The 18,692-nt window shown below is 37.1% G+C and overlaps 1 protein-coding gene across 3 annotated transcripts in view; it reads right to left on the bottom strand.

The window, feature by feature from the left end:
* The window catches only part of NT5C2 (5'-nucleotidase, cytosolic II), a gene marked incomplete at both ends in the record, with an annotated part of 71,317 nt that overhangs the window by 14,299 nt on the left and 38,326 nt on the right, over positions 1-18,692 (bottom strand). For all 3 annotated transcript variants that reach the window (XM_084246404.1, XM_084246403.1, XM_084246405.1), the window contains one exon: positions 201-318. In XM_084246404.1, coding sequence (XP_084102530.1) covers positions 201-318 — 118 coding nt within the window. The remainder of the gene's footprint in view (positions 1-200; positions 319-18,692) is intronic.

The raw sequence follows: 18,692 nt of genomic DNA, 5'->3' as shown, positions 1-18,692 counted from the left end.
TAACAATATAAACTAAGTTCAATTCAAGAACATAAAAAAACTTCATTTTTATGTAATTTTAGAATCAACATCAAACAATTTTAGAATCAACATCAAACAAAAACTTATCTTTTTTTACATTTGATCAGAGGTGAATTTAGAATTACTAATTTTGGAGACAGAGGGCAATATCTTAATCCAAAGAAATCTTGGGGAATTACCTGGTAGGGAATGTAGAATCATAAGCAAAGCTCAGTAGCTCCTGGGGATAGCCAATAGAAACTAATCTCTCCACAGTAAGTTCAAAACCAAGGGATTCATACTCCGGGGACTTGTACACTGCACAAAGAGGAAGTTTTCATTAGAACAACAGCCAATTAAAACAGAAGGCACATGAGTGAATTTCTACTCTCCCAATCCCTTTCTCCTCCTAAATCTAACATTTTTCTTCTTTTCCCTCAAACTCCATGTTCTTACTGACCTGAGTAATCACGGAACTCTATTGTTAGTCTGTGAAAATAGGTGGTATTATATAGCAGGAGCAGCAGTGACAAGATGAATTATGAGGCATTTCAGAATAGTTCATTCTTCGGAAGCCTAATGCAACCATTCTCCCCCAGCCCCCTTTAAGGTTTCATTACTGTAATCTAAAACTAATATGCAACAACTGTGATATTAACCATGAGAGAGGTCAATACATGTTGAAAGCTTCACTGATGTGTGTAACTTGGGTAGGAATACTTCAAAATGAGAGCTGTTAAAAAAAACTAGTCTATTTTTGGAATTTTTAGTTGCTTTATATTCACTCTCCAACAAGAATAATTCCACTTGCCAGGATTAAGCTGTTTTCTTATCAATTCTAATAATATTATAACCATCAATATTGTACTTTACAAGTTATTACTACAAAATCAACCATAAAAAGACATGCCTGACACAATTAAGGAAATCTGGATGTTAACTGGGAATTAGATATTAAAGAATTATGACTCATTTTATTAGGTGTTATTATAGAAGGATGGGTATGTGTAGTACATGTATAATAAAATCTCCTTAACTCCCAAAGTAGCATACTGAGTCTGTTACAGGTAAAATAAAATGGGTTTTGGAATACGGGATGTTTTCTCTACTACTATATATATATCTGAAATTTTTTATGATTAAAAAACCCTTTAAAATTATTGCAGTTCACCATAAAGAAAATGTTGTTCCATTAAATAGGTTTCTTCCAAATTAAATATTACGTTAGCATCCTTCCATCAGTGTCCAGATGTAAGCAAGCCATATTAAAAATAAAAAGACCTAAAATCTTGCTAAATGCCAAACGAGGCCCCAAAATATCCACTCTATTATTATAGTCTCATAATAATACAACAATTATTATTACTGCTCTTCTATTTACAATTAACAAGAGCCTTTGGCTCAAACTGTTTCTTTGCAGTTAGTCTACCTATCCAAGTTAGGGCTAATATGTTAATGAGTGTAATTCAACTTTCCCTTTCCAGAAGCAATCTTTTAGAATATTTCTGGAAATACATAAAATAAACCAGTAATACTGGTTGCCACCAACAGAAAAGAACTGAGTAGCTAAGAGACAGGGGAGACTTTCATGTACCTTCTTCTGTTTTCTTATGTACCTGTAACATATTAATGTATCTATTCTTTTTAATTAAACTGAAAATTTTAAAAAGTTGCATTTTCAAAATCGTTTTAATAAACATTTGTCATATTTAAAAAACAAGAGTGAAATATTTAAGATTCTTTAGGAGATGTCTGAATCTCATTTCATCAGAATGATGCCAAAAGCTGCCATTTCTTTTGTTGCTGTACGGTTAATATCAATTTAATGTTAATGCTAACCCTAGCTAATAATTTTCAAAATTAGCTGTATTTTTTTCCTTCACTCAATTTTAGCCCCATCCTCACCCCCTCTCCCTGATAACACTTTTTTAAATTCTTGTGAAATTTTAAAATCTAAATGATATACACTATGGCAAAGGAAGTGCTCTATATTTATAAACATTAAGAGCTGGTGTATTATCATAAAACCAGGAAAGCATGATATCTACTAATGTTATTTTATATCCGCAAAAGAATTCAAATTGACATCTCTCACCCCACCCCATGCTTCCATTCCAATAAAAAGTAAATCTCATTTTAATAAATTTCCATAAAACAAAAATTGCTTCTCAATCCTAACAAAGTCCCACTTATTTCAAAGCAATATTTAATAAAACAAAAAATTAAGTAATTTAAATAAATTCACTGGCATTCATTCTTATAGGAATTGTCCCATATAAGATGTTTTTAATTATTAATTTTTCAGAAGAATAATTTGCTGTTTTAAGAATGGGAGACAAAAACCAAACCTTAGTTGCCCCTACCTAGACTCACCCCCTATATCAGCAATTTTCCCTAATTAGTGAATTAAACAATTATAGAGTAATTGGGTAAAGGGTGATTAAAAACCTATGTCTGAGAGACAATTTGGATTAAACCCCAATTCAATGTATTCAAAACTATTAGTGAAAAAAATATGTTGGGGGAGATTGCAAATTCCTGTTTTGCCAACACAAACCTAGAGTAACAGAAAATAAAACACCATACACTTGCCACACTGTGTTTACTCCATGGCAGAACGTGCTAAGTATTCAACTAAGGTGACTTTCTAGAAATTCCACCTGCAGAAATACTTTAAATTTCCTTGCTCTCAATCAGTTTAGGTGACTTCCAAAAGACTTAAGGTATTTTCCCCCATTTGCTGACTTGAAGTTAAGTAGAAAATACAAACATCAGCTAAAGCCAGAATTCCTATCGCCATGAGCCTCATCCAAAGTTCTCTATGGCAAGGTTTTCTACCACTGTTAAAAATTAATTTCTAGATTACGGAGGCCATCAAACTTACGCTTGGTGGTGAAACACACTTCTCTCCCTCCAATTTCTTTCATCTAGTCTAAAATAAACTGCTCTAGTCAGAGGTGGGAATGGATTTAGTAAAGAGAGTCCAAGTTCCACTTTGACAACACTATTTCATTAAACTCTTATTAATCAACAAGACCTACAAGCTATTGACATTTTCTCACAAGTGTCCCGGATAATCATTTCAGTAACACAAACTCCCAGGTCATTAAATCATCTGCTACAGAATTTATAGAGTACAACCAGCACTGGAGAAGCAGAATTGCAGCTACAGAGAATGCAAGTTTAGATGCTTTAATTCCAAGTTTCTCTTGGGAATAATCACAATTTTTTTCTGACCCAATGGCAGAAGTTCTTAATGCCTACTAAGTACTACCATTCCTTTAAAAATACACACACACACACACAGAGCAAAATTCCTTTTTTAATCAACCAGGTCCTTCAAAGTCAGCCTTGGCATCTGTGGCAAAGCATATATACCACCTAGACTGTAGAGCTCCACAGCTGCAAAGGTTGTAATTTCACTTTGCAAAACTGGCAAGTAAATGATGCATAGCTTCAAGCTCAGTTTGTACTGACTTTCCAAAACACTGCCAACAGCTTCAGAATAAACAATTTCACACATTCACTGCTTATCCCTTCTTTGAGAAAGCCCTCAGGTCTATCCTAATTTACCCAATATTCAAAGACAAAAGAAGAAGTTATTTTAAGGGCCAGAGTCCAAAAGAGAGGACAGCTCAGCCACTAGGGCAGCACACAATGTTCTCAGGTTACGTAAGTAGACTATAAAGAGAACAAGCAAAGCTTTGAAAGCTGAAGCTACGGAGAGCATTTAAAGATATTCTTTATTCCATAATCTAGGGGGAGGGGGAGAATATATCTTCAAAAAATATCAACTGCCTATGTGGGGGTGAAGGCTGTGGGCTCTGAGTAGAGCTATGCATATGAGCTAGAACCTATTAGAGGCAACAGTCCTTCGGAATGAGTAGAAAACTTTCTGCAGGAAAATGTGGAAGTCTCATGCACTTTTTACCTTTGCCACCAAGACACTGTATAGTAGTTTACAGATTTTAGAAAAAGAAAGGGCAAACCTCTACAGAGGTTCCAGCCTAGAGAGTGCTGCTGCCAAAATGAGAACTCACATGAGGCAGATGCAGATGCAGTGTGTATCACTCCAGTCTTGAAGGAGTTACACTGGCTCTCCTGTTAAAAAACAAAACAAAGCAACAAAACAAAACAAAAACAAAAACCAGTTTTAAAACTGTTGTGATGGGCTGGAACAGAGAGTCACCATTTGGAAATAGGTATTACAGAGGTTACTGTCCTATTTAGAAGCCTCTGGTCATCACTAAAATACAACTAACTGGCAATAACAAAATGATGATACTGAAGATAAGCCCAAGTAGTGTGCATTATTTATTTTTCTGGCATCCTAAGCCTGAATATAAGTCAAGTCCTATCCTGAAATGTTAAGTCAGAAGACAAAGCAAAATATAAATTTGTCTTAGCTTATTTTCTCTAGCACATTTGAGGTTTTTATGACAAAAACTGAATGCAGCACAGTATTTAAAGCTGAATTGTAGTACACGAAACAAACTAGAGAATAAACCAGAGCAGTCTCATAGTGCTTGAAAGTACCCATTTAAACTAAATCTATCTGTACCTAACTACCTATTTTTCTGTCCTTGCAACACCTAATTTTGTCATCTTGATATAGACAAGAACCAACTGCATGCTGCTGAAAATCTAACCAGATGCCTAAATGTGAAATAGAAGGAAAATTTTATATGTTGATTCTGTCAGGCTTGGTTATTTGACCTTGGAAAGCAGTCAGATTATTCTCTCATAAAGTTTGAATACCTAGTCTAATACCTAGTCTATCTAATAACTGATTTGGAGATAAATACATGTTTTAAAGATAATGACACATTTAAGATAGACATTATCTTAATTTTTTAAGGATTCACTTCCCCTAGAGACACTTAGATTTTTTTTTTAAATATGCCTAGACTCCTCTAAACTTTTATGTGGAAAGTAGATGGTACTAAACAGTAGAAATGACCAAACATAATGCTTAAACTCCTACAAGCATTACAGCAAGGAAAAATCACCACCAATGATGAAAAACAAAATTCCAATCTAACCACACATGAATGCTATTTGCACCTGTGCTATAAATGATTAGGCTACATGATGTTGGTTCTCAGACTGTATAACTAGAAAAGGTAATTTTCATTAAGGAAAATTTCCAATTCTCATCAAACATCTACTAAAGGACTATTTTCCACTCTTTAAAACTATCTGAAAACCCTAATACAGTAACATCAACATGGCCAATAATTTTATTTCTACCCCACGAGATCTTAAAAAATTGAAGACTTCTAAAAACGATCTCACTTAAAATGCAAAAACTAGACACCTTGTGATACTTTTATTTTATTTTTTTTTAATAAAGGCATGTTTTATTTATTTATTTGTTTGTTTGTTAAATGGTTTGTTTATACATGCACTGGGTACAATCAAAAGCACGGGAGGGTGAGAGAATTCACCAGAGCAGGGAACAGAGCAGGCAGAAGGACCGAAGTACACTGCTGAGGGGAGCAGCGGGCGACAGGAGAGGTCTGCGCGCCTTGTGGGACCCTCCTCCGGTAGCCGGGGAGCAGCCGGGGAGCAGCCGGGGATCGAACCTGCGCCGCAGAGGCCGCGGACAGCTTCGCAACCCAGCGCTCAACCGCTGCGCCACCTGGGAGGCCCTGTGATACTTTTAGTAATATAAAATCAAACCATCTTCCTTAAATGGCTAGGCATATAAATAAGTAAAATAAGTATAATTAGAAAGACTGCCGATTTCAGTTCTTTACAAAAGCAAAGTTAAATAAGAAATTTATTGGCTAAAAAATTAAGAGTATTAGAAGAACATTAAAAAAAAATTCTTAATTACCTAACTCAAATCTTCTCCCTTCCCCCAAATCTGTACACTTACTAGGAACTTGTATCCTAAATAATTGTTCTTCTGTTTATCTCAAAAAAAAAAAAAAAAAAAGAGTGGATCGAAAACCTAGGAAATAAAGGAACCATTATGTGTTCACTTTATTGGTCCCTTACAACAATGCCTTAAGAATTATACCCTGGGAAATGCAAATCAAAACTACCATGAGATACCATCTTACACCAGTGAGAATGGCACATATTAAAAAAACTAGCAACAACAAATGTTGGCGAGGGTGTGGAGAAAAAGGAACTCTTCTGCACTGTTGGTGGGAGTGCAAACTGGTCCAACCACTGTGGAAAGCTGTGTGGAGATTTCTGGACCTACTAAACATAGAGCTTCCATATGACCCAGCAATTCCACTCCTAGGTATTTACCCAAAGGACACAGAAACATCAATTCCAAAGAACACCTGCACCCCTATGTTTATAGCAGCACTGTTTACAATAGCTAAGCTTTGGAAACAACCCAAATGCCCAAAAATAGATGACTGGATCAAGAAGATGTGGTACATATATACCATGGAATATTACTCAGCATTCAAAAAAGATAAACACATGCAATTTGCTGCAACATGGATGGCGCTGGAAGGGATCATGCTCAGCGAAATAAGCCAAAAAGAAAAAGAAAAATACCGGATGGTCTCACTCATAGCAGGAATCTAGAAAACTTAAATAAGGGACCAGGAAAATGAATAACTATAAGAAAGTGAAAATCAAAATCAACAAAAAACTATGAACCAGAGACACTTTTAGGGGGGCGGGGGCGGGAGGGGAGGGATTGGGGTCAGAATGGGGGGCTGCAATTGTATGGGGAATATAACAATAAAATTTATAAAAAAAAAAAATTAATCATTTACTGTATAGAGTTTTCAACAGTAGTATATTTGTTTCAATGTTCCTGATAGTTTTAAAAAAAATCTATGCAGTTAATGGAATGTCAAGAAGTAAAGAACTTCACCTGCTTAAAAAAAAAAAAAACAAAAACAAAACAAAAAAAAAAAAAAGAATTATACCCTGGGCCTCCCTAGTGGTGCATGGTGTTAAGCACAGCACTGTGAAGCTATCTGCAGTCTCTGCATCATGAGTTCGATCCCCAGCCAGCCAGGGAACTACCCACATGGCACAGCAGACCTCTCCTGTTTCACTGGGAGCTACCCACATGGCACAGCAGATCTCTCTTGTTTTGCCCGCTGCTCCCTTCAGCTGTGTGTTTTAGTCAGTCTGCCTGTTCTGTTCCCCACTCTGTCTCTGGTGAATCCTCTCACCCCCCACACCTCTGGCCTGTACTCCAGCTCTTTTATGCATAAATAAATCTTAAATAAATAAATAAATAAAAGCAGAACAGAACATATCCAAATGAGCTTTCTCCCATTCAAAATAATCACTCCCCAACACAATATATAGTTACTCCAATAATGCAAGTATTATTCAAAAGCATATTTGAAACTCTCCTTTCAAAATTATTTTGAGTCTAGAGCATGCTATTTTAGATATCCTTACTGATGGCACATTTTCAACAACAGATGATGAATTTAATGGGGAAAGCGGGAAAGTCATTAAAGCTACCAATAAATAAATGGGGAAATTCAACTGGGTTTAAAAATAAGGGAGGGGGGTGACTACTTAAAGCATTGAAGCAGGTTTTGTTATAGGCTTATAAATTGGCTCTAAATTCAATTCCAAAAGAATTCCTAAAATGTTTAACAAATGACAGATACAGGGATGTCTTCAATAATGAGTTGACTATATAAATAGACATTTCTGCAAATAAGATAAATGGCTAATTAGCACATGAAAGATGCTCAACATCACTAATTAAGGAAATCTAAATGAAAACCTGGAAGATATGCCACCTCACACCCATTAGAACGAGTATTATCAAAACAGCAACAACAAAAACCCTGAAAATAACAAGTATCACCGAGCATATGGGAAAACTGGATCCCTCATCCATTCCTAGTAGAACTATAAAATAGTGCAACCACTGTGGAAGTTTGGCAGTTCCTTGTAAATTTAAAAACAACATTACCACAAGACCCAGCAATTCCATTCCTGAGTATACCCAGAAGAATAGAAGCACAGACTCGGATACTTGTACACTTGTACAACAATGTTCAGAGCAGCATTATTCACAAATACAGCCAAAAGATGGAAACAACCCAAGTGTCCATCAATGAATAGTGTTTTATATATATACATATATATAATGTTATATATATATATATATATATATAATGGAGTGTTATTCAGGCTTAAAAAGCAATGAAATTATAATACACGCTACAACATGGATGGAACTTGAAAATATGCTAAGTAAAAAAGTCAGACACAAAAGACAATTATAGGCTTTCACTTATATTCACTTTACATTCACAGAGACAAAGTAAAAGTTACTAGGGGCTGAGGAGAAGAGAAAACGAGAAGTTATTGATTAATAGGTTAAGTTCTGTTTGGGATGAGGAAAAAGTTCTGCAAATGGTTAGTGGCAAGGGTTTCACACTATTGTGGATATACCTTATGCCACTCAATTATATGCATTAAAGTGGTTAAAATAGTAACTTTTATATAATGTATATATTACCATAATTAAAAAAGAGGAAAGCAGGTACTCTAATTTGTTTTAGATGTCTTCAGCAAGAGTATACTGTATTGTATAATACTTCTTACTTTAGGCTGTCTTTCTTTACCCCTTTAAATGCCTCTAATGCCAGTAAGTTTGGTGAGAATACATAACAGCTGACAGAAGCATAATCAGCATACCCTGATCTATAGTCCAAATAAATACATCATGCAAAAAACAAAACCTGGTTCATTTAAATGTCAAAATGAGTTGAGTCACTTCCAATAACAATAAAATATTATCAGAGTACATCTACTAGATACATGGGGTTAGGTACTAATACACAGCCCTAAGACACTGCTAGTAGCAGGATAATCTTCTAATTTACCAATAGCAAGAATAAGTTTCTTTTAATTTCTTCCATGGTAGTCTTAAATTTATTCTTATCCTCTCTCCTCACTTTAGGCAAAGTGTTTGGATCTGAGATAAGTGGATATCATCCCCAGTGGCAAATGATATGGTCTAGAAAGAAGGGGAGTACAGAAAATTCATTATAAATATATTTTCAGTCCTTCCCAAGATTTCTTATTTGAAAAAAAAAAATACATGAATTTTATAGTACTATCTCCCAAAACAGTCTTTAAACAGTAGTCTTGAGGGTTCATTCTAATAGATTTTTTTTTTTAATTAAAAGAAAAAATGTGGGCCTCCCTGGTGGCACAGGGGGTTAAGACGCAACCTATGAAGCTATCCACAGCCACCACAGCACGAGTTCCATCCCCGGCCAGTTAGGGAGCAACCCACAAGGCTCAGCAGACCTCTCCTGACTAGCCTGCTGCTCCCCTCAGCAGGTCAATCTGCCTGTTCTATTCCCACTCTGTCTCTGGTGAATCCTCTCACTTCCCACGCCTCTGGCCTGTACCCCATTCTTGTATGCATAAATAAATAAATCTTTTTTAAAAAGAAAAGAAATTTTTTAAAGATGAAAGCATGAGGATTACATTTAAATGCAAGAGAATGATGCATTTTGCCCTAGGGAGGATTTCTGGTTTTTTTTTTTTTTGGGGGGGGGGGAATAAATGATCATTTTTGTTTATGTGTGTTTTTCTCTCATTGATTTCTCATCTGATGATTAGCAAACATTTCTGTTCCTTTGATAGCTGGGAACAGCATGAAAAGTAGAAACTAACATGGGTTTAAATTCTAGCTTTTTGAGTCTTCACTCACTTGCTAGCTAATATACAAGTCATTTTACCTCTTGACTTAGTGGCCTTATTTATAAAATAGAGCTAATAAATCCTACCTCAATGGGCTGTTTTGAGGATTATGAGGTACACTGAGTGGCATGAGTACATTTTCTAACATAACAGTACACAGTTAGTATATATTTTGTTCTCCCTGACAATTTCTCAGGAAGTGGGAGGTTCTGGATACTTGCCATGGCATCCACTAGTTCTGAAATAGTAACATAAAATTATTGATGGACTTATCAAAATGGCTAAGAACTGAAGGTTTGGGAGCTAGAAAGAAATGAAATGTCTCTCTCTTTGGATCTTTGTGCCCAAGGGGGCCCCAAAAGAGGACTTCTTAATTGAAAAAAAAAAAGAAAAAAGAAAAATCAAGATAATTTCCTAAATAAGTTAGAAATAATACATTTTATACTTCTAAACCAAGTGTCACTCTATATTTGTGAAGGGCAGTAAGTAAATAGTAAATCCTCCCTTTACCCAAAAATGTTGCCCTATTGTCTCCTTGTGGTAAATAACTTCTAAAAAGTGAAGTCAGAAAGAACTTTAAGTTCGGGCCTCCCCGGTGGCACAGTGGTTGAGCGCTGAGTTGCGAAGCTGCCCGCAGCGCCGGTTCGATCCCGGTTGCTGGGCAAGGGTTCCACATGGCGCGCAGAACTCTCCTGACACCCGCTGCTCCCCTCAGCAGTGTACTTCGGTCCTTCTGCCTGTTCTGCTCTATGCTCTGGCTCTGGTGAATTCTCTCACCCTTCCATGCTTCTGACTGTACCCAGTGCTTGTATAAATAAATAAATCTTTAAAAAAAAAAAAAAGAACTCTTAAGTTCATGATCACCTGCAACACATTAAGAATTCAAAACCAAGAGTGGGGCCTCCCGGTGGCACAGCGGTTGAGCGCTGGGTTGCGAAGCTGCCGGCGACCTCTGCGGCGCCGGTTCGATCCCCGGCTGCTCCCCGGCCACCGGAGGAGGGTCCCACATGGTGCGCAGACCTCTCCTGCCGCCCACTGCTCCCCTTAGCAGTGTACTTCGGTCCTTCTGCCTGTTCTGCTCCCCGCTCTGGCTCTGGTGAATTCTCTCACCCTCCCACGCTTCTGACTGTGCCCAGTGCTTGTATAAACAAAGAAACAAAGAAACAAACAAATAAATAAATAAAACATGCCTCTATTAAAAAAAAAAAAAACAAAACAAAGAGTGATTAAATATTCCACTGCCATCTAGCATTCGCTTGTTCCACAATGTATAACACTGATATTTTTCTCCTAGTCCTTAGGTTTTTCCCTGTTATATTAATGCTGTTATCACCAGTCAGAACAAGATATATTGCATTAATCATTTTATATACATCATTTGTTTAAATTTGATAGCAATAGTTTATCCTAACTACAACAACCCTCTTCCCTTTTGGGGAAATTAAATAAAGAAACAGAGACTCAGGGAAGTTAACATGCTGGTAGCCAAGAGCTAGTACAAGGAAGATCTGGGACCCAAACCCAGGTCGATCACACTGAGTTTTCTGCCTTTTTCTCCCAGCACATACCTTCTAAAGTACAGGTAAAAATAAATCTAGGCTAAATTCACTGTATGGAATTTATACATCAAAAATCAAAAGAGGATTATTGTGGTTCTTTCTGTAAGTTAGCAGTCTGTCGGATAGTGATCTATAACCATGAGGTGATGATAAAGTCCTGTATGTCACTCATTTAATCAGAAAATAAGTAACAGAATGCTAAGGGTGATGGAAACCAATCTATTTATGCTTATTTGCCACTTGGAAAATGGAGGAGCACTAAACAGCTTTTAAAATACTAATCTTCCTGGGCCTCCCTGGTGGCGCAGTGGTTGAGCGCTGGGTTGCGAAGCTCCTCGTGGCCTCTGTGGCGCCGGATCGATCCCCGGCTGCTCCCCAGCCACCGGAGGAGGGTCCCACATGGTGCGCAGACCTCTCCTGCCACCCGCTGCTCCCCTCAGCAGTGTACTTCGCTCCTTCTGCCTGCTCTGCTCCCCGCTCTGGCTCTGGTGAATTCTCTCACCCTCCCACGCTTCTGACTGTACACAGTGCTTGTATAAACAAACAAACAAATAAATAAAAATATATGCCTCTAAAAAAAAAATACTAATCTTCCCTTGGTTTTCTATTTTCACACTACTGTCCACAATTAGGCAATATATATGTGTGTGTGTGTGTTTTTAGCAGTACTCTTTAGCACATTTAGTACATTTTTAGCAGTACTCTATGCAAATAAAACCAAAGAAACAAAATTCGCAAATAGTACAGACTGGGGCCTTCATTCTGCAGAGAGGAAGTAGTTGGGCTAAAAACAACTTTCTTATCTCTCCCAAGTCCCAAAACCTAATCTTCAAGATGTTTTTTGGCTTGATTTGTCCCGAATAATGCACTTACCAGTGTGAGCCATTTGTCCCACGTAAGCATAAAAGATTAAAGACTATTTCCAGATAAAGGTTGCAAACACAACTTAATAAAATAGGAAACTCAACACATCTAATTAAGGAAAAAAACAGACCTCAAGAGAGGGAAAATACACAGCTGCAAAGAAAGCCAAAAGTGTGAAGGACTGGTTTCTGATACACATCATGTGTAAAGAAAATCACTAAGGTAATTTAGGGGTGAGAGGATTATAGGTAGTTTTATATATGAAACATAGTCAATGGCAAAGCTAATATACAAGACTTACTAATACCTGGATTCTACACACTGTTTTAAATATGAACTCATCTGTATTTAGTAGAAAAACTGGTTAAAGCAAAATTAATGTACATAATAACACTAAAGAAAGTGTTAGTCTACAGTGCTGCAGAGATAAATACCAACACTGATGATAATTCTATAGGCAGATTTTAGGATTAAAACCAATTTAAGCTGAAGACAATCAGGAAAAATTAGTTTATGTCTATGGGCAAGTATTTTATTTGTAGTTTTTTTTATTTTATGTAAAAGTCAATCATATAATATCCTATAAATGAATAAAAATACTAAAAATGCATAGCTTGATTTAATTACAGGGACAGTAGAAAGAGATCTTTCCCGAAAAATTGAAGTATTAAGCTGGCATTCAGATGACATGAAACAAGGTTCCCATCAGAATGGATTATGTTAACTGAACACCGTGACACACTTCTTTCAGGGGAATATACCAAACTATGAAAAAACTCAACAAAATTTTTAAAGACTAGTAAGAAACTAACCTACCTTTGGCATTTGTGGAATACCAAAGGGCTGTATCGTTTTTCTGGGAGATTACAAGCTCAGAATTATTGCATGTACAGCTTGTATGTATTCTGCCTCAATTATCCACTTCCTTATTTACTAGCGACAAATAACCTTCACCCAATATTTGACATAATGAAAAGCACTCTCAAAACATCAGGATTATTCAAAACAAATTTCCTTGTCTGTCAGTAAGAACTATAAAGGTGGTAAAAAAAAATCCAAATCAAACCATGACAAAACAAATCTCTAAAAGTAGATCCCATCCCTCCACATTTTCCACACACACACACAAAAAAGCACATAATTCCTACATTTGAAAACAAGAGGGGAAAAATCTTTGAGAAACCTATGTAACTGTTTTCTCAGAGCAAATGTATTACAAAGTTTACAGTGTAATAAGGTAAGGCCTGAACTAATAACCTCCTCCTGTCAATATGCTATTCCACAACATGACTGCCATTGCACACACTTGAAAAGCATCAATTCTAGACTCACCATCAATTTCATTACATCCTAACTCTGAAAAGCAGTACCCATATATGCTATAAATAGTAACTGTGTTATTACTCAAAATACTGCTTGCCAGAATGGACAATTCACAGGTCATATATAATATGTATCAAAACATAAGAGTTTTGTAGCATAGCTTAGTCATTTCCTTTCAGTTAACATTAGCACTTATTAGGTAATTCCTCCCTCCCTCAAAAAAAAAAAAAAAAAAAAAAACCTGGGTCTCCCTGGTGGCACAGGAGGTTGAGATGCAAGCCTGTGAAGCTGTCTGCGGCCTCTGCGGTGCAAGTTGGATCCCTGGCTGGCCCTGGAGCAACCCACATGGTGCAGCAGACCTCTCCTGGTTCGCCCGCTGCTCCCCTCAGCAGTGTATTTCCTTCACTTTGCCTGTTCTGTTCCCTGCTTTGTCTCTGGTGAATCCGCTCACCCTCTGCATCTCTGGCCTGTGCCCCAACTCTTGTATGTATAGGTGGGTAAATCTTAAAAATATATATATATAATAATAATAAAAAAACAAAAAACTAAATATTTTATTATATGTTGGGAAAGGTATAAAAAGAAGGATGCTTACTTATATAACAGCTGTTTATTAAGCATTTAATATATACTGAAAAAAATTAAGAAGCCAATTCTCTGAATTCCCCAAATTCTAAAGTCAAAATACACATGGTATAAAAAAGAAAATGCATTGTGCCATATTTCCTTCTCCCTTGGCATTTTCAATCAACACCTGAAGGGGCCTCCCCGGTGGCGCAGCGGTTGAGCGCTGGGTTGCGAAGCTGCCCGCGGCCTCTGCGGCGCCAGTTAGATCCCCGGCTGCTCCCCGGCCACCGGAGGAGGGTCCCACATGGCACGCAGACCTCTCCTGCCGCCCGCTGCTCCCCTCAGCAGTGTACTTCGCTCCTTCTGCTGCTCTGTTCTCCGCTCTGGCTCTGATGAATTCTCTCACCCTCCCGCGCTTCTGACTGTACCCAGTGCATGTATAAACAAAAACAAACAAATAAAAAAAGAAAGAAAACATGCCTCTATATAAAAAACAAAACAAAAAAAAAAAAAACAACACCTGAAGCAACAAAGTAGGTCAACATAAAACGTAGTGTTAACGGTGCTAAAGGTTAAAATACAAAAGCAAAACAATCAAACTTTAAAATTATAATCAGAAATACAAGGTGCTGCCTAGGTCCTAATAAAAAATATCAAATGTGGGCCTCCCTGGTGGCGTAGTGGTTGAGCGCCGAGCTGCGAGGCTGCCCGGAGCCTCTGCAGCGCCGGTTCGATCCCCGGCCACCAGCAAGGGTCCCACATGGCGCGCAGACCTCTCCTGCCGCGCCTGCTGCTCCCCTCAGCAGTGTATTTCCTCCATCTGCCTGTTCTGTTCCCCGCGCTGGCTCTGGTGAATTCTCTCACCCTCTTGCGCTTCTTACTGTACCCAGTGCTTGTATAAATAAATAAATAAATAAATCTTAAAAAAAAAATTTCTACCACCAATTCACCTGTGAACCATCACGGGACTATTCCCTTGTGCTCTTCTCTCCTGTTTTGATCCCTTTTCCTTGCAGAATGTCTGATTTATGGCTGCCTGCTATGTATTGGTTTTTTTTATTGTTTTTTTTTTTCCTGATACCTTATTTGGCTCCCCTTTATTCCTCCTGTAAGTGAAACCATTTGATATTTTTCTTTTTCCTTCTGGCTTACTTCACTGAGCATGAACCCTTCTAGCTCTAGCCATGTTGTTGCAAATGGCATCAGTTTATCTTTTTTGTTTGCTGAATAGTATTCCATTGTGTATATGTACACCACATCTTCTTGATCCAGTCATCTATTTTTGGGCATTTGGGTTGTTTCCATATCTTACCTATTGTAAGTAAGTGCTGCAATAAACATAGGGGTGCAGGTATTTTTTTGAATTAATGTTTTTGTGTCCTTTGGGTAAATTCCTAGGAGTGGAATTGCTAAGTCATATGGTAGCTCCATTTTTAGTAGTTTGAGGAACCTCCACACAACTTTCCATAGTGGTTGGACCAATATGCATCCCTGCCAGCAGTGTAGGAGAGTTCCTTTTTCTCCACATCCTTGCCAACATTTGCTATTGCCTGTTTTTATAATGTGCACTATTCTCACTGGTGTAAGGTGGTATCTCATTGTGGTTTTGATTTGCATTTCCCTGATTGTAAGTGATGTTGAACATTTTTTCATATACCTGTTGGCCATTTGCATTTCCTCTTTGGAGAAGTATCTTTTTAGTTCTGCTCATCTTCTGACTGGTTGTTTTTGCTGAGCTGTGTGAGCTCTTTGTAGATCTTTGAAATCAGTCCTTATCAGTAGTGTGGAATGCAAATATTTTCTCCCCATTAGTTGGGTATCTCTTTGTTTTGGTTACTGAAGCTTTTTAGTTTGATGTTATCCTAGCTTTTTATCTTTTTCTTCTATTTCTTTGCTTCTCTGCTTCATTTTTCTTTTTCCTTTTGGCTTATTTCACTGAGCATGATCCCTTCTAGCTCTATCCATGTTGCTACAAATGGCAGTCTTTAAAGATGTTTCTGAGATCTATGTCATGCAGTATTTTGCCTTTGTTTTCTTCTATATACTTTATGGTTTTGGTCTTATGTTCAAGTCTTTCATCTGTTTTGAGTTGGTTTTGTGCATGGCATGAGGAAGTTGTCTAGTTTCTGAATGTGTAATTTAAACCCTTCCTACAAAGATGACTCCTGGCCCAGCACATATTTATGTTATTATTTATTTAAAGATTTATTTATTTATGCATATAAGAGCTGGGGTATAGGCAGCGGGGGTGGTACGGGCAGGGGGGTGAGAGGATTCACCAGAGACACAGTTAGGAGCAGAACAAATAGAGTGAGGGAAATACACTGCTGAGGGGAGCAGTGGGCAAGACAGGAGAGATTTGCTACACCACGTGGGTAGCTCCCTGGCTGGGGATAGGACTAATACTACAGTGGCTGCAATAGCTTCATAATGTGAGACTTAACCCCTTGCGCCACCAAGGAGGCCCATCATATACTTAAAGAAAAAACAGTATCAGTGCTATCCAGTTGCAGAATATAGGAAAAGGGAATGTTTCTCAACTCATTATATAAGACCAATAGTACCCTAAAACCAAAATTAGACTTTACAAAAAAAGTAAAACTACAGATCAATACCTCTCAAACACAATGCAAGAATCTAAAAAAAAGAAAAGCTGCCAGTATGTAAAAAGTGGGGCCAAAAGTACACAAACAAATAGGATCTATTAAAGGAATGCAAGGTACTTTAACATTCAAACATCAACCAATAAAATTCACTCTTTCACAGACTAAAAAAGAAAAATCATATGACCATTTCAATAGAAGCAGAAATGCATTTTGTGATATTTAGCAACCGACCCATTCATATCAAAAATAAAACTTCCAGAAAACTAAGAATAAAAGAAAAATTTCTCAATATGATAAAAAGCATATACACAAAAATCTATGACATTATAACTAAACAGTGAAAAACTGAACTCCCTCCCTACATTTAAGAATATGGCAAGGAAGTCCAATTACAACACCTTCATTCAATATGATACTAAGGTTTTAGTGCAGGGAGATTAAAGAAAAATTTAATAAAGTGCATAGATATATAGAATGGAAAGGAAAAATCAATTTTCAGATGAAAAGATCATTTTTGTAGGTAAATCTAAGTAATCTACAAAAAAGCTACTAGAACTAAGCAAATTTATTTGCACTATGCAACAATCAATATACAAAAAGATGTATGCCATTTGCAGCAACATGGATGGAGCTAGAAAGGATTATACTCAGTGAAATAAGACAAAAGGAAAAAGAAAAATATCCGATGGTTTTACTTAGAGGATAAACATAGGGAAATCATACAAAGTATCAGGGTGAAAAAAGACCAAAAAGAAAAAAAAAAGAAAAAACTAGTAGGCAAATTATAAATTAGAGACATTCAGGTGAAGGGGAAGGAGAGGGATCAAAAACCAGAGGGAAGAGCCCAAGAGTTTATGTTAGGGCCACCCTGGTGGTGCAAGGGGTTAAGCCACAACCTCTAAGCCAAAACCTATGAAACTGTCTGCAGCCTCTGCAGCACAAGCTCGATCCCCTGGTTCCGCTGGATTCCCCAGCCAGCCAGGGAGCAAGTCACATGTCACAGCAGACCTCTCCTGACTCACCAGCTGCTCCCCTCAGCAGTGTATTTCAGTCAATCTGCCTGTTCTGTTCCCCACTCTGTCTCTGGTGAATCCTCTCACACACACCCCCACGACCCGCCCCCCACCTCTGGCCCCAGCTCTTATATGCATAAATAAATAAATCTTAAAAAAAAAAAGAGTCTATAGTAACAAGTTCAGGGGTGGTGCTGGTAATTCTACAGGGACAACACCTGAGAGGAGAAATCAAACACTGTACAAAAATATATAAATAAAAATATATATATACAAAAATGAGTTCTTTATCTACATAACAGAAGATAAAAATTAAAACATTTACAACTGCATAAAAAATATGAACTAGTTAACAGACAGATGCACCAAAATATATATATATATATAAGAATTTTTACACCAAAAATCACACAACCACTGTTTACTAAAGATACCAAAGAAGACTGGATAACTGGAACAATGTATGTATTGTTTTCATGGACTGAAGACACAATACTGTTAAGATAGTGACTCTCCACTGACTTAAGAGATCAAAATCCTAAATTAAAATCCCTTTTTTGAAAAACTGATAACCCGATCCTAAAATTTATGTAAAAATATAAAGGACCTAGAATAATCAGAACAATTGTAAAAAAGAAGGTTAGAGGAATGCACTATCTGACTTCAAGAGTAACCTACAATAATCAAAATTACTGATATTTGCTTAGATCAATAGAACAGACTGTTGAAAGACTAACAAATATTATTCACAAGACGTGTATCAACACAGGACCAGTATTCAGAATATATACAAAGAACTTCTACAACTCAACTACAAAAAGATAAACAACCCAACTTAAAAAATGGGTATTTGAATAGGCAATTCACACACACTTAAAATACATATAGCCAATAAGCACAATGGAGATAATACTATACATTAACCAGAACGGCCAAAATTCAAAGGACAGTATCAAGTATAGTTGAGGAGTAGAGAATCAGAAAACTCATGCTTTCTAGCAGAAATTTAAAATGCTATCACTGGAAGGGGCGGAGCAACATGGCGGCGAGGAGACGCTGCGAGTAAGATCTCCCATTAAAAAAAGTTAATAGGG

The sequence above is a fragment of the Talpa europaea genome (genome assembly GCF_964194135.1).
Source record: "Talpa europaea genome assembly, chromosome: 10".
NCBI classification, from domain to species: Eukaryota; Metazoa; Chordata; class Mammalia; order Eulipotyphla; family Talpidae; genus Talpa; species Talpa europaea.
The sequence above is the reverse complement of the archived record's forward strand: the minus strand, read 5'-3'. Positions and strand labels throughout refer to the sequence as shown.